This window comes from Gadus morhua, chromosome 13 (assembly GCF_902167405.1).
Source record: "Gadus morhua chromosome 13, gadMor3.0, whole genome shotgun sequence".
Taxonomy (NCBI): Eukaryota; Metazoa; Chordata; class Actinopteri; order Gadiformes; family Gadidae; genus Gadus; species Gadus morhua.
In genome coordinates this window covers 6,971,994-6,985,945 of record NC_044060.1, presented here as the reverse complement: position 1 = coordinate 6,985,945, position 13,952 = coordinate 6,971,994, and the positions used below count along the sequence as shown (strand labels likewise).

The following is a 13,952-nucleotide window of genomic DNA, read 5'->3' as shown; positions in this document are numbered from 1 at the left end:
CTGTCTGTCTGTCTGTGTGCCTCTCTGTCTGTCTGTCTGTCTGTCTGTCTGTCTGCCTGTCTGTCTGTGTCTGTCTGTGTCTGTCTGTGTGTCTGCCTGTCTGCCTGTCTGTCTGTCTGTCTGCCTGTCTGTCTGCCTCTCTGTCTGCCTCTCTGTCTGTCTGTCCATGTTTTTATCTATCTAGCCAACTGCCTGTCTGCCTTCTCCCTGTCTGTCTGTCTCTCTGTCTGTCTCTCCGTCCATGTTTCAGTCTTTCCCTCGATCTATCTGTCTGTCTGCATGTAGGCCTTCAGTCGGTCTGCCTGTCTGTCTGTCTTTCTCTCTCTGTCTCTCTGTCTGTCAAGCTGTATTCTATCATGCCGTCTGTCTGTCAATCTGTTTGTGTTTATGGCTATCTTTCTGAAATCTGTCGATTTAACTGTCATCCTAACTATCCATTTATCTAATTGTCTGTCCGTCTGTCTGTCTGCCAGCAGCATGTCAGCCGTCTGTCTGTCAGCCAGCCTCCCGTTTGTTCCGTATGTGTCTGTGTGTCTGTCTGCCAGCCGGCCTACATCTCAGTTGTTCTCATTAATGTGACGACTTGCATCTTCAGCGGTGCCAATGGATGCCTTCGTCAATGTGCTGATTTTGATAGGAGAGGGAGCGTGCGTGTGTGTGCGTGTGTGTGCGTGTGTGTGTGTGTGTGTAAGTGTTAAGTGTGTGTGTGTGCATGTGCGTGATTTGGAATGTGTGGGGATGGATATTCCTGTCTCTCTCATCTAGAAGCCTGGCTGATGTCTGCAGCTCACAGAGGAACGCAGCCTTCTCCAAGCCAGCATCTACATGCACCTTCCCATCTTACATGCACACAAACTCTCATACATGCACGCTCTCTCGCATGCACACTCTCACATGCGCACACTCTCTCACATGCACACTCTCACACACGTCCACACTTTCTCACATGCACGCTCTCACCCACTCTCACATGCACGCTCTCACATATGCACACTCTCACACACACAAACACACACACACTCACCCTCTCAGTCACTCAGCCACTAATTTGTGTACGCAAACTTTCCATCGCACTATAATATACCATGAACTCACACACACACGCACAATCTAAGACTCTAGACCTTGAACACACAAATTCACCACATTACCATATACACAGATCCAAACACTTAAAATGCCATACCAGAATAAACCATAAACGCATACACACAACCTACTCACCCTTTGGTGTGTTCCCCGACACACCCTCTCTCCCTCCATTGTGCTTCAACTCAGCCCGCCACTGTTTGCAGGGGCTCTAATTGAGGCGTGCTGCAGTGTGTTGCAAGCCTGAGAGGGCGAGTTACATAAGCACCGGGATCTGCCTGTTTCCCAGAGAGAGAGAGAGAGAGAGAGAGAGAGACAGAGAGCGAGAGCGAGCCCTGAAGTGTGTGAATGTGTGTGTGTGTGTGTGTGTGTGTGTGTGTGTGTGTGTGTGGGGGGGGGGGGTAGATAGTTGAAGTGTGTGAATGTGTGTGTGTGTGTGTGTGGGGGGGGGGGGGGGGGTAGATAGTTGAAGTGTGTGGGTCGGGTGGGAGTCGATGTGCAAGTCGATGAAATCCGGATTGTCTTTGATCATCGGCGGGCGCGCAGGCGAAGAGTTATTCCTGCTCCGTTCTGAATCCATCGGCTTCTTTTTGAAGAACCGTGGTTAATCACGTTGCGGTTCTCCTCTGCTCGCGATGTGAAGGTTCCTAGGGGGGGGGGGGGGGGGGGGGGGTGGTCGGGGCTGGGGGGAGGTCGGGGGGGTGCAGGCCCTCTGCTTTAGCACCACACCCTCCTCCTCCGTCGTACTCCCAGCCCTCTCCCCATACGTCTGTTCTGCTCCACCGACACCCCGTCTGATCCCCATTGAGCCCCCCCCCCCCCCCCCCCCCCCCCCCCCCCCCCGGAGCGGACTCGAACCCTGAAGCTGAGGCTCTCCCAGCAGGGTTGCGCCCCATTAGAGACACAGATGGACTGGTGGTCCGGAAGGGAACACCTGCAATAAGTGTGTGTGTGTGTGTGTGTGTGTGTGTGTGTGTGTGTGTGTGTGTGTGTGTGTGTGTGTGTGTGTGTGTGTGTGTGTGTGTGTGTGTGTGTGTGTGTGTGTTCCCCCCGGATTAAGAATATCAACCATTCCCCCCTCCCTCACACCTATACACACACAGATGCTTATAGACTTAAGCATGACTTAAGCACACTTCAAGACCAGGGTGGTGAGGTGATGAAGCAAGTGATGCATTTGAAAGGTGGTCTTTGGGGCCCACCTGGGGCATTTTGGGGCCCATCTGGGACCCTCAGTATATGAGAAGTCTTGGATCCATCTACATAGGAGGTCTGGAGGGTATTGTGGAGGATTTGGGTCATTCCATAGTCGTAGCCCCATATGGGAAGAAGAACCACAGCAGCTAGCAGGCGGCAGTGACTGCAGCCTAGCCTAGTGGTTTGGGCGTTCTGACTCCAAGCGGAAGGGTTCTCGGTTCGAACCTCGGTGTCTGTGCTGCAGTCTTACCTGCGGCTAGAAGACATGTGCATAAAAAAGCGACTGCATGTCACTTTGGATAAAAGCAACTGCTCCACGACTGAATCGTGCATCCTCCTCCATGACCCTCTTCCTCATGCCCATCTCTGGGCTCAGAGTCCGGGACTAGAACCCCTCTGAGGCCGGCAGACTCCAGCTTGTGGTTCTGGTGGATGCATGGGGGTTAAGAGGGGATGCTTTGAGAGTTGTATAGTAGAAAGCATTCGGTATGTGGGGTATTACATGTGTGGGTGTACACCGTAGAGTGAACACAGAGAATGGGGGGGGGTGGGGGGGGGGGAAGGAATTATCGGTCACTGAATTACACGCATGAGTGTCTAGCTCCCGTTTGCCTGCCCGCTCGTTTTCGCAAGGCTGGGCTTCACCGATGTAGACAGAGGTTCCCCCCCCCCCCCTCCAGCACATGTAGATAGCTGCTATTCATCTTTAATCACATGGTCATGTATGTTCCCTTTGATTGTGCTTTCTATAGCCATCAGAGCTGGATCTCACTCGCTCACTCACCCGTCTCCTGAGTGAATAAATATCAGCTTGTTTCATTTGACGTGCCGCTCTACTTCTCCTGGGGTGAAACACTGCCATCTGGTGGCGGCCTGTGGACCAGCAATAACACAGTGGTTTTCTTTCATGGTTAATTTCGTGGCTGATTTGCTCTTTTCTTTACCTGTCTCTCCGTAGGTCAAACGTCTCCCGTGAAGAGCCTGAAGCCTGTGAGTTAATCCCTTCACTCTACTCTCTCTTTTCACATTTTCTCTATCAGTCCCCCCCCCCACACTCCTCCCACACCACCCCGGAGTGTTCCTCCTTCATTAAATTTCTAAAGCCTTTTCACTGTGGTCCTTCCATTGAAGCGAATTAAGTGATAGCAATACATTTGAATATTGATTAGTTTACAGGGCTCCTCCTTTTGTTTGCGCTGAAAAATGCCGTTAATTACTTCTTTTCGGCGCCTGTGGTCCGCGGGCCGTAGTCTGGGGATTGCGACGGTAATGGAGCGTGGTGGAGCCCTCTTTAGATATGCTGGCAGTTTTAATGCAACAGTTTAAGATAAAGGGGCTGCCCTTTTCTCGCTCAATAGGCCTGTCACGGCCATTGGGAAATCCATTGTTTTTTCATTTGGATTTGTGAATCACATTCAAAACTGATCGCACGGCTAACCAATCACAGAGGAGGAAAGTAATGTGAAAACCATACGTATACACACACGCAGACAATCCTCAATGATATGGCCTTTATGAGGTTTCTCCTGCTCTGTCGCTGTTAACTCGGTTGGGATAATGGGAATTTTAGGGAATGTCGATTTAGTAGTGCTGCATGACCCCTACCAAAAAGCTTTTGGCGTCAATTTAGCAGAACAAACGTACGAACAAACATTGTTACTTGTGATGCTTGGGCTGGATTCCAAAAGTCTGTCAATAGCGATTCTGCTAAATCTCCAGATGTTTTTCCCCAATCCCAAATGGATCTCCTTTGTAACCCGCTGTTCCAATTGGCCGCTGCTCAGCAAGAAGCTAAATAGGCCGATAAATCATCGCATGGACCAAGGATACATCAGTGTATCCTAACAGGGAGTCTGAAGGTTGTTGTTTGTCGGCTCATCGACATTGCCTTTAACCACACCAAAGCAGTTCAGCTGTCCCAGTTCCACGGTGCTCATTATCACACCAGCTTCAAGCTAGTGTACCCAAGCCTAAGCACGAGCATCAAGCAAACCTTCTGGACTCCAGCCCTATGACGCCAGTTTGCACACGCCGCGACTAGGCTACCTTACCCTGATGTTGTTGCTCTCGCGGCCCCCAGAGAGCGGACATGACAGCCAGCACGGAGACCCTGGACAGCCTGGTGGACGCCGCGGGGCCCCAGGCCCTGGCGTACCACGCCAGCACCAACACCCTGAGGGCGGACGAGTCCCCCAAGAGGGACGCCGCCGAGATGTACCTCAAGTCCAAGGCCCTGCTGGACAGCAAACGTGAGGGATTGGAGCGGATTATGTTAGATTAGACTGGATTCCATTCAATTGGTTTGGTTGGGTGGTACTGGGATATCGGTTAGATTTAATAAGGTTGTGTTTTTTGGGATATCTGCCAATTAGATAACCAATTAGACATTTCAACCCAGTAAAAAATATATTTGATGCATATGGAAATAATTGTGTTCACACAAATATGTATATATATATATATATATATATATATATATATGTATGTGATTGTCATCATAATAAATAAAATCGATATATAGTGCATTTATGTAAATTACCCAAACAGCAGTATTCCTTTTGAAATGTAAATGACATTATCATTCAGCCAGCGGGCTGAATTCCTCCAGAAGGCTTTCCTCCTAATTCAGCGGTACATCTTGTCACTCGACCACAGTGACAGAGCGATGTCTATGGTTCCCCCCCCCCCCCACAGAGCCCCACACGCAGGACATAGACGTGTTCCTCAAGAGAGACATCGAGACGGGCTTCGGCTTCCGGGTGCTGGGGGGAGAGGCTCCAGAACAGCCAGTAAGAACAAACACTCAGTCTGGAATGTTCTCCACGACGCATTCACATCCCGGGGTTGCCATGGCTACATGGACCTCGGATCCGAGGCGGAATGTTGTTAATATTACATCGAATGTGGAACAAAACTGGAAATGAATAAGTTAGAGTACGGCAGAAGGTATGAGTGCTGACATTAACATTTAAAGGGCATGTGACTGCTCTAGCATTATGGGGTTGTGTTACACGAAGGCAACACAACCCATTAATCTGATTGTTTGAAGGTGTGTTGTTGGTGTTGTTTAATGTTGTTGGTTGTTGGTACAATTTTAGAAGAAGCTTAGAAGACTTGCAGTGAATTTCAGATACATGTGAGAGTATGAACCAGGTGGGTTAGGGTGTCTGGCTCAAGGATGCCATACAGGTAGGCTTTGGACATCCAGTACCTTCCGGCTAGGAAAGACTAGTGAATAGACCTCTGCTGTCCTATCCTTGCTAGCCGTCAACGCTCTTCCTATTATCTCCGTGAACCCAGAATATCAAACTTTCAATGTGATGCACAGTACTGTGAATCCATTCACTGTCTCCCCCGGTAGTGTAAGGTAGTCTAGGGCATGTACGTAAGCTGGCAACCCGTGGACTTTACATCGGGGGGCTTTAAAGAACAAGAGCCAAACAGCTTGTAAAGTACTACTCAATTTCTTCAGTTATAGGAAGCATGCTTACCTGGAAAAGGAGATGTTTCTTGTACCCCTGACATCGTGTTACACAACAATGTGCTGATCTGTATTGATGTGTTGGATCATTAAAAAATAAAAGAAAATCCTATTGAGAATTGTACTTGTGGAATCAAATAAAGTATTTGAAATGTGTGTGTGCGCCTCAGAACGTGTTCCCCCAGGTGTACATCGGAGCCATCGTGGCCAACGGGGCGGCGGAGAAGGACGGTCGCCTGCGCGCCGGCGACGAGCTGATCGGGATCGACGGCGTGATCGTCAAGGGCCGGTCGCACAAGCAGGTCCTGGACCTGATGACCAACGCCGCGCGCAACGGCCAGGTCATGCTGACCGTCCGGAGGAAGGTCATCTACAGGGGTGGGTCTGGAACCACAGTCTGGGCGAGCAGTCAGTCTTCTTATGAAAGATGTGTTTTGTAAATCTTAAAACGTCTTTTGAGTCTTTTGATTCTGTTGAAGGTTTCCCACGCAGTTCTCCTTGGATTATTGAGCCTCCGCTGTGAAAAGAGTCTGTTTAATATTCAGAGTCGTGTTTTGCATTGTTCGCATGAATCATGAAGAATGGGAATTTATTATGTGAATTTTAATCCTCATTCTTAATCCTTCCTACTTTGTTTCCCCTTCTTATCTTATCTTAACCGTACCTTAACTTATCTTACTGGACCCCACCTCATCATCTCACCTCACCTTACGTTTCCTTTCCTACCTTACCCTCCCTAACCTACCTTACCTCACCTGACCTAACTAATCTTAACTAATGTGCGTTTACTCTACCATATCTCATCTCATCTCTCTTAACCTAACCTACCTTGCCTACCCTTACATCCCTTACCCCTACCTACCTTACCTCACCGACCTTACCCCATGTTACCTTTCCACCTCATCCCATCAACTCCCATGCTATACCACCACTTAACTAACCCTCCATACCTCACCACGCTATGTTCACCTGTCTCACTGGACCCCACCGAGGAGGAGGTCCTGAGAACCTGACCTCTCCTTAACCTACCTTACCTCCCCTCCCCTCCCCGGAACATTCCTCTGGTCACCTCCCCTCTCCCCTCTGCCCACCTCCCCCGTCTCACCGGCTGCCCTCTCTCCCTCTCTCCCTCTCTCCCTCTCTCCCTCTCTCCCCCAGACCCCACCGAGGAGGAGGTCCTGAGAGCCTGACCTCTCCTTAACCTCCCCCGTCTCACCGGCTGCCCTCTCTCCCTCTCTCCCTCTCTCCCTCTCTCCCCCAGACCCCACCGAGGAGGAGGTCCTGAGAGCCTGACCTCTCCTTAACCTCCCCCGTCTCACCGGCTGCCCTCTCTCCCTCCCTCCCCCAGACCCCACCGAGGAGGAGGTCCTGAGAGCCTGACCTCTCCTTAACCTCCCCCGTCTCACCGGCTGCCCTCTCTCCCTCTCTCCCCCAGACCCCACCGAGGAGGAGGTCCTGAGAGCCTGACCTCTCCTTAACCTCCCCCGTCTCACCGGCTGCCCTCTCTCCCTCTCTCCCCCAGACCCCACCGAGGAGGAGGTCCTGAGAGCCTGACCTCTCCTTAACCTCCCCCGTCTCACCGGCTGCCCTCTCTCCCTCCCTCCCCCAGACCCCACCGAGGAGGAGGTCCTGAGAGCCTGACCTCTCCTTAACCTCCCCCGTCTCACCGGCTGCCCTCTCTCCCTCTCTCCCCCAGACCCCACCGAGGAGGAGGTCCTGAGAGCCTGACCTCTCCTTAACCTCCCCCGTCTCACCGGCTGCCCTCTCTCCCTCTCTCCCCCAGACCCCACCGAGGAGGCGGTCCTGAGAGCCTGACCTCTCCTTAACCTCCCCCGTCTCACCGGCTGCCCTCTCTCCCTCTCTCCCCCAGACCCCACCGAGGAGGAGGTCCTGAGAGCCTGACCTCTCCTTAACCCCCCCCGTCTCACCGGCTGCCCTCTCTCCCTCTCTCCCCCAGACCCCACCGAGGAGGAGGTCCTGAGAGCCTGACCTCTCCTTAACCTCCCCCGTCTCACCGGCTGCCCTCTCTCCCTCTCTCCCCCAGACCCCACCGAGGAGGAGGTCCTGAGAGCCTGACCTCTCCTTAACCTCCCCCGTCTCACCGGCTGCCCTCTCTCCCTCCCTCCCCCAGACCCCACCGAGGAGGAGGTCCTGAGCATGGCCCCAGGGCTGCTCAATGGCTCCCCCCGGCTGCCCCGCATCCCCCTGCCCAGCGCCCTGGACCACCAGTCCTTCGACATCACCCTCCACCGCAAGGACACGGAGGGCTTCGGCTTCGTCATCCTGACCTCCAAGAGCAAACCCCCCTACGGAGGTACCGAGCCCCCCGCCCCACGTCCGTCCGTCCGTCCCCCCCACCCCCACGCTCATGTGGTGGTTGTTGGTTTTTAATTTATATCGCTGGTTATAATTAGGAGTAGGGAGAGTAAGGCAAGGCATGGTGTTATTTATATCGCACCCTTCAAACACAAAAGACTATTCAACCTTTGTGTGCTTTACCGAGGCAGGAATTAAAAGTTTAAACGCATCTCAAAGACAATCAGTTGAAAGAGAGACAAAATATAAAAAAAGGCTGAAATAATGAAGAAGACAGTCGAAGAAATAGTGGTTTTGTTTTCTTTCATTTTTTCCTTTGGATGTTTGATTCATCCAGACCCTTTCAACCAATCTTGATGTTTTACTGGAATGTACTGAAGGCAAAGAACACCAAGGCTCCATCACGCCTGAGATTCAATTCACTACAAGATAACTCAAATGTTTCCAACCCTAACACAATCTCACAATGCTGAGAACAAAACACAGCTCCTGGAAGAGAGGGCCTTGCGGTGGCCTTATTTTGGTTGAGTTATTGGATGTGATCGAATAACATCCTGATTTGTCATCGTCAAGGACCACACAAAAACGTGACACACGTATATTTCCATTGTGGTACCTGTTGTTAAAAATGGCAAAGAGATGTCATGGCACATTTTTTAGATGCAGAATCCCATTTAAATAATAAGAAAATACATACTAACACTCGTTGACACTAACAAATGTTGGTTTAATACTTTGTTTTCGCACAAATGACTGATGATGCCGTTCTTATTGTGCTGGCCTGTCACACCGGATGCTAACTTCTTCCTGTCCTCCTCCCCTTCTTCTCATTTGCTTCCTCCTCATCCACCTCTTCCTCATCCTCCTTTTCCTCCTAATCTGCATCCTTTTTTCATCTTCCTCTTATCCTCCTCTTCGTCATCTTCCTCCTTCCTCACCACATCCTCTTGTCTTTCTCCTCCTCATCTTCCTCCTCCTCTTCTTCCTCCCTCTCACCTCTTTTTCCTCCACCTCGTCCTTCTCCTTCTCCACCACCCCTCCTCCTATCTCATCTTCACCTTCCTTTTCCTCCACCTCCTTTTCCACATCCTCTTCATCCTCTTCCTGTTCCCCACCACATCCTGTTCCTCATCCTCTTCCTCACCCTTACCTCCTCTTCCTCCTCCTCCTCTTCCTCCTCCTCCCCACCCCATCCTGTTCTTCATCCTCCTCCTCCTCCTCACCCCATCCTGTTCCTCATCCTCCTTCTCCTCCTTCTCCTCCTCCTCATCTGCCCCTCTTCCTCCTCCTCCTCTTCCTCCTCACCCCATCCTGTTCCTCATCCTCCTTCTGCTCCTCCTCCTGCTCCTCCTGTTCCTCATCCTCCTTCTGCTCCTCCTCCTGCTCCTCCTGTTCCTCATCCTCCTTCTCCTCCTCCTTCTCTTTCTTCTCCTCATCTTACCCTCTTCCTCCTCCTCCTCTTCCCTCCTCCTTCTCCTCCTCCTTCTCTTTCTTCTCCTCATCTTACCCTCTTCCTCCTCCTCCTCTTCCCTCCTCCTTCTCCTCCTCCTTCTCTTCCTCCTCCTCATCTTCCCCTCCTCCTCCTCCTCCTCGTCCCTCCTCCTCCTCCTCCTCAGTGATCCCCCATAAGATCGGCCGCATCATCGAGGGCAGCCCGACGGACCGCTGCGGCCTGCTCAACGTCGGCGACCGCATCTCGGCGGTCAACGGGCGCTCCATCATAGAGCTGTCGCACAACGACATCGTCCAGATCATCAAGGACGCCGGCAGCGTGGTCACCCTCACGGTGGTGCCCGAGGACGGTGTGTAGAGAATAGCCCCTTCCTAAGATCTACGAGCTGTTGGTCTGGGGCAGGGGGATGTCTGGATGGGGGTGCTGTTAGCTCGTAGTCTCTTCTCAGCGGATGTCTTGCTATCTGTTTTGTAGTAGCTCTGTTCATTGGTAACGATGTCAATGCGTTAACTGTACCGTACACAGCACATGATATAGATACAGATATAGATAGAGTTGTATGTGTAATTCGTAACAATTGTAACAATATCAATCATAGATAAGACGTGAAATAGAAAGATGAGGAGGAGATAATGAATAGCTGTTGACTGAGTGATGCCCTGTGGAGTCGAGCAGTCACTCTGCTTGCCTCAGTTGATTGAGTGATTCATATCAACTGTTCATGCAACAATTTGCGTTACAATCACTGTTCTGGATCTACGATAATACATTCTTCTGTGCGCAAATTTATGCTGTTTTTTTTTTTTTTACCATTGTTATGGTACGACTTATTCACTAGTCTGATGTGCTGTTTTTGTGAATGTGTGTTGTAGAATACCGGGGCCCTCCATCTGGGGCCAGCTCAGCCAAGCAGAGCCCTGCCCTCCAGCATAGAGTGCTGGGACCAAGGTCAGCACATGTGGGGGTTAATGGAGCCAGGCCAGTATCAACAGGGTTCAATGTTCAGATTCAGAGCACACTTTGGTGTGAACTCCAGATATGAACGCATGAAATGATGTCAGCATATATTTATGTATGTACATTTATCTGAATTATTTAATTTCTGCTGTTCACTTTCAGCAGTAAATTAGCAATCTGGAAAGATAATTTGATTATAAAATAATTGTGTATGTTAAATGTTATTTTCTAAAATCGCAAGACATTATTCTTTCAAAGTTTTCGTCTCTTTTCAGTTATTTTCGGTTAACTCATATTTTACCTACCGGAGCTTGACAGGTAATCTGGGTCATGGATGTAACACCACTCTGCTGTCGCTTTTAGTTACAATCTGGACTCAGAGGAGAAGAGAGACACGCTGAGCTGGTCGGACTACAACTCACTTCCTCGTGCTGACCAGGGAACTCTGTGTGTGACCGGTCCCAACCAGGTGTGAACTCTGCTGAAGTGTTGTAGGATGTTGTTGGGTTCGTTAGGTCTGGTTCATTAGAAGATTAGAATTTCTCTGTTCAAGGGTTATGTAACAAATGAGAAATAAGATAGATATCTAAGTAAAAAATAAAAACACAGAAGTACAGCAGGGCAATGCAAATCATGGAAAATATGTAAATACAGACGAAGTTGAAAAAAATACACAGAAAAATTAAGAAATATACAAAGCTATATTGTTAAGATATGGCACACTTAAATTGAAATATGAGAATGCAAAACGGGTGATGCTCGGTCTGTGTTTTTCACCCCTATGTGAGCGTAGAGTCGATACGGCTGTATGTACAGTAAATATTTACTCTGTGTGTGTCACATCCCACACATATATCACACAAACACACACACACACACACACACGCACACGCACACACACCAAAAAAACATCGCACATGCTCACTTCACACATGCCCTCTCTCACACACACATCACACACACGGCCCTCGATGCTGACGCTGATCCTTGTTTCCGCTCAGGGCTGTCTCACTGTGGAGCTGGAACGCGGCGCTCGTGGCTTTGGCTTCAGCCTCCGCGGGGGAACCGAGTACATGATGGGCCTGTACATCCTCAGGCTGGCCGAGGACGGACCCGCTCTGCTGGACGGCAGGATCCACGTGAGTCCCTGTTTCATGGATGAGATGCTTTCACTTTCACTTTGAGGGGAAGGAGGAGGCAGGGGCTTGCGTGCTTTGTGTGTTCATTTTTCCTCGCTTTATCTGCCACTTATTTTGGCAGCTAAAAAAATAAAAAGAACCCCCCCGAGGATGACTTCAAGTGTGAAGACTAAATAGTTTAATCTAAATTACTTTTGTAGTAAGAAAGTTTGGCAATGTGCTCGCAGATTTTGTTTATATTCGGCAATGCATTTGGCAATGCATAATATATTTCCAAAACAGGTAACACTTTTTCTAAACAAAAATACGTTTATTTTGTGCTCCTCTACAGTGGTTTATGGTAAGATAAGGGATAAGTGAAAGCTGTTACAAATCCCTGTGATGGCTTCCATTGACCCTGCTTAAATTATGTTCTTGAGTAGCAGGAGTTACGTGGAATAAGGGTTATAAGTTAAGGCAGCAAGTCTGTTTTCCTTCAGCTTTAAGAATAATCTCCCTCGACAGATATCTGCATATTGATGCCGAATCTGTAGGCAACGGGCCATGCTCTTGGTATCTGAAGTGCACTTGTTTTCTTTATTAGTCTTTATTTATTTATCTTAGTGCTATTTTTCAATCACGTTTGGGCAAACTTTGGTTGCATACATGTTAAAAGCGTGCGTGGGAAATAACAATCTCGGTACCCATCGCCTGAATCTTGTGAAACGACCCGGTCATAGACGTTGTCTATCCCCTCCGACTCCAGTCTTGGGTCTCAAGTTGCTAATCGAACCGTAAACAACGATCAGTCTTGGACTGGACATCCGTTATCCGGCTACACAAAGAGCCCCATAAATACTGCCCGTTGTCCCCAGAGGTCAATCGTGGCCAGACGATAGCCGGTAGTTTCCGGGACGGCTGAAGTAATGACATCCTGGATTCCAGTCCCCTAGATAACCCATTAGCAGAAGCTCAACTATGAGCGCCCCCATAAGCGACAGAGCTAAAACAACGTAAGGGTTAGGATAAGCTAAAGCAGCAGGTCAGGGGTGCCGACTACCTTGAAGCTGGCAGGGATTTACGTCAGCTGTAGTAATGCCATCATGGGTTCAATTCCCTTTGCCCATCCACCACGCATAAGTGGTGTGTGAGTGAGAGCCTGAACCCTCTGAGGGCCAGACGGGGACCTGTTTCCAGACCCATTCAGTAGACTGAATGCCGTCCAGCAGCAGCCCAGGCAGGAAGGAGTACGATCTGTAGCATTCAATAGACCCCACCGCCTTGCTTCAGGTTTCACAAGGGGCAGAGAAAGTGTTGGAAATAAAAAGTGTTCGAATAGTTCCAAGTGGAAATCAATTTCAGGGTACAGCCATAATATGATCTGCAGACTGTGTGAGCCGGCCCACCCAAGGGTGACGATGGAATGCCAACACACATTAGGGCTTAACGGAATGATGTGTTTGCTCTTCTTATCTCCACTTATTCTGTCGTTTCCAATAACTGTGTGTCCCGGGGGGGGATTTCGGGACCGCGCGCGGCATGAAATTAAGATTATTTGATGTAGCTGTGTGTGTGTGTGTGTGTGTGTGTGTGTGTGTGTGTGTGTGTGTGTGTGTGTGTGTGTGTGTGTGTGTGTGTGTGTGTGTGTGTGTGTGTGTGTGTGTGTGTGTGTGTGTGTCTGGACGCCTTGCCCATTAATCGACGGGTGTGTGTGTGTGTGTGTGTGTGTGCGGCTGCACGTGTAAGTCTGTCATTGTGTCTTTTGTGTCAATATGTGCATAGCTATACACATGTATACACTGTATAAGTGTCAACATGCCGGTGTGTGTGTGTGTGTGTGTGTGTCATCACTGTATCACTGTGTTCCCTCTGCAGGTGGGGGATGAGATCGTGGAGATCAACGGGGAGCCGGCCCGGGGGATCTCCCACACCAGGGCCATCGAGCTGATCCAGGCGGGGGGGAGCAAGGTGGTGCTCCTGCTCAGACCCGGGGCTGGCCTGGCCCAGGACAGCAGTAAGCTCCTTCCAGCAAAACACTCACACAACTTCACTAATCCCCCTGATAGTGGGTTGGCACAATTGTACTGCTGAAGATTAGAAAGAAGACTAGGGAATAGAAAAACCGAAGTGAAGTTAAAATATAAACAGAGAAATACAGGATAAAGGATAGATTAAGGAATAAATAAATAATCAGAACGTCCAATGTGAATTCAGGGAATTATTTCAGATACATGACCTTACTGGGCAGGTGGGGGTTAGCCACCTTTTTCAAGAATGCATACTGGTAGACGGCAGACATTCTGGGTTGGACCCCAGACCCTTTCGGCTGCGAGCCAAACCC

General features: G+C 49.8%; 1 protein-coding gene across 1 annotated transcript in view; it reads left to right on the top strand.

The window, feature by feature from the left end:
- The window catches only part of LOC115557103 (membrane-associated guanylate kinase, WW and PDZ domain-containing protein 3), a 92,154-nt gene that overhangs the window by 73,541 nt on the left and 4,661 nt on the right, over positions 1-13,952 (top strand). Inside the window, exons 9-18 of the mRNA XM_030374689.1 lie at positions 3,245-3,276; positions 4,367-4,535; positions 4,981-5,075; positions 5,938-6,145; positions 7,899-8,081; positions 9,700-9,885; positions 10,409-10,484; positions 10,857-10,962; positions 11,495-11,632; positions 13,487-13,625. Of these exons, the coding sequence (XP_030230549.1) occupies positions 3,245-3,276; positions 4,367-4,535; positions 4,981-5,075; positions 5,938-6,145; positions 7,899-8,081; positions 9,700-9,885; positions 10,409-10,484; positions 10,857-10,962; positions 11,495-11,632; positions 13,487-13,625 (1,332 nt within the window). The remainder of the gene's footprint in view (positions 1-3,244; positions 3,277-4,366; positions 4,536-4,980; positions 5,076-5,937; positions 6,146-7,898; positions 8,082-9,699; positions 9,886-10,408; positions 10,485-10,856; positions 10,963-11,494; positions 11,633-13,486; positions 13,626-13,952) is intronic.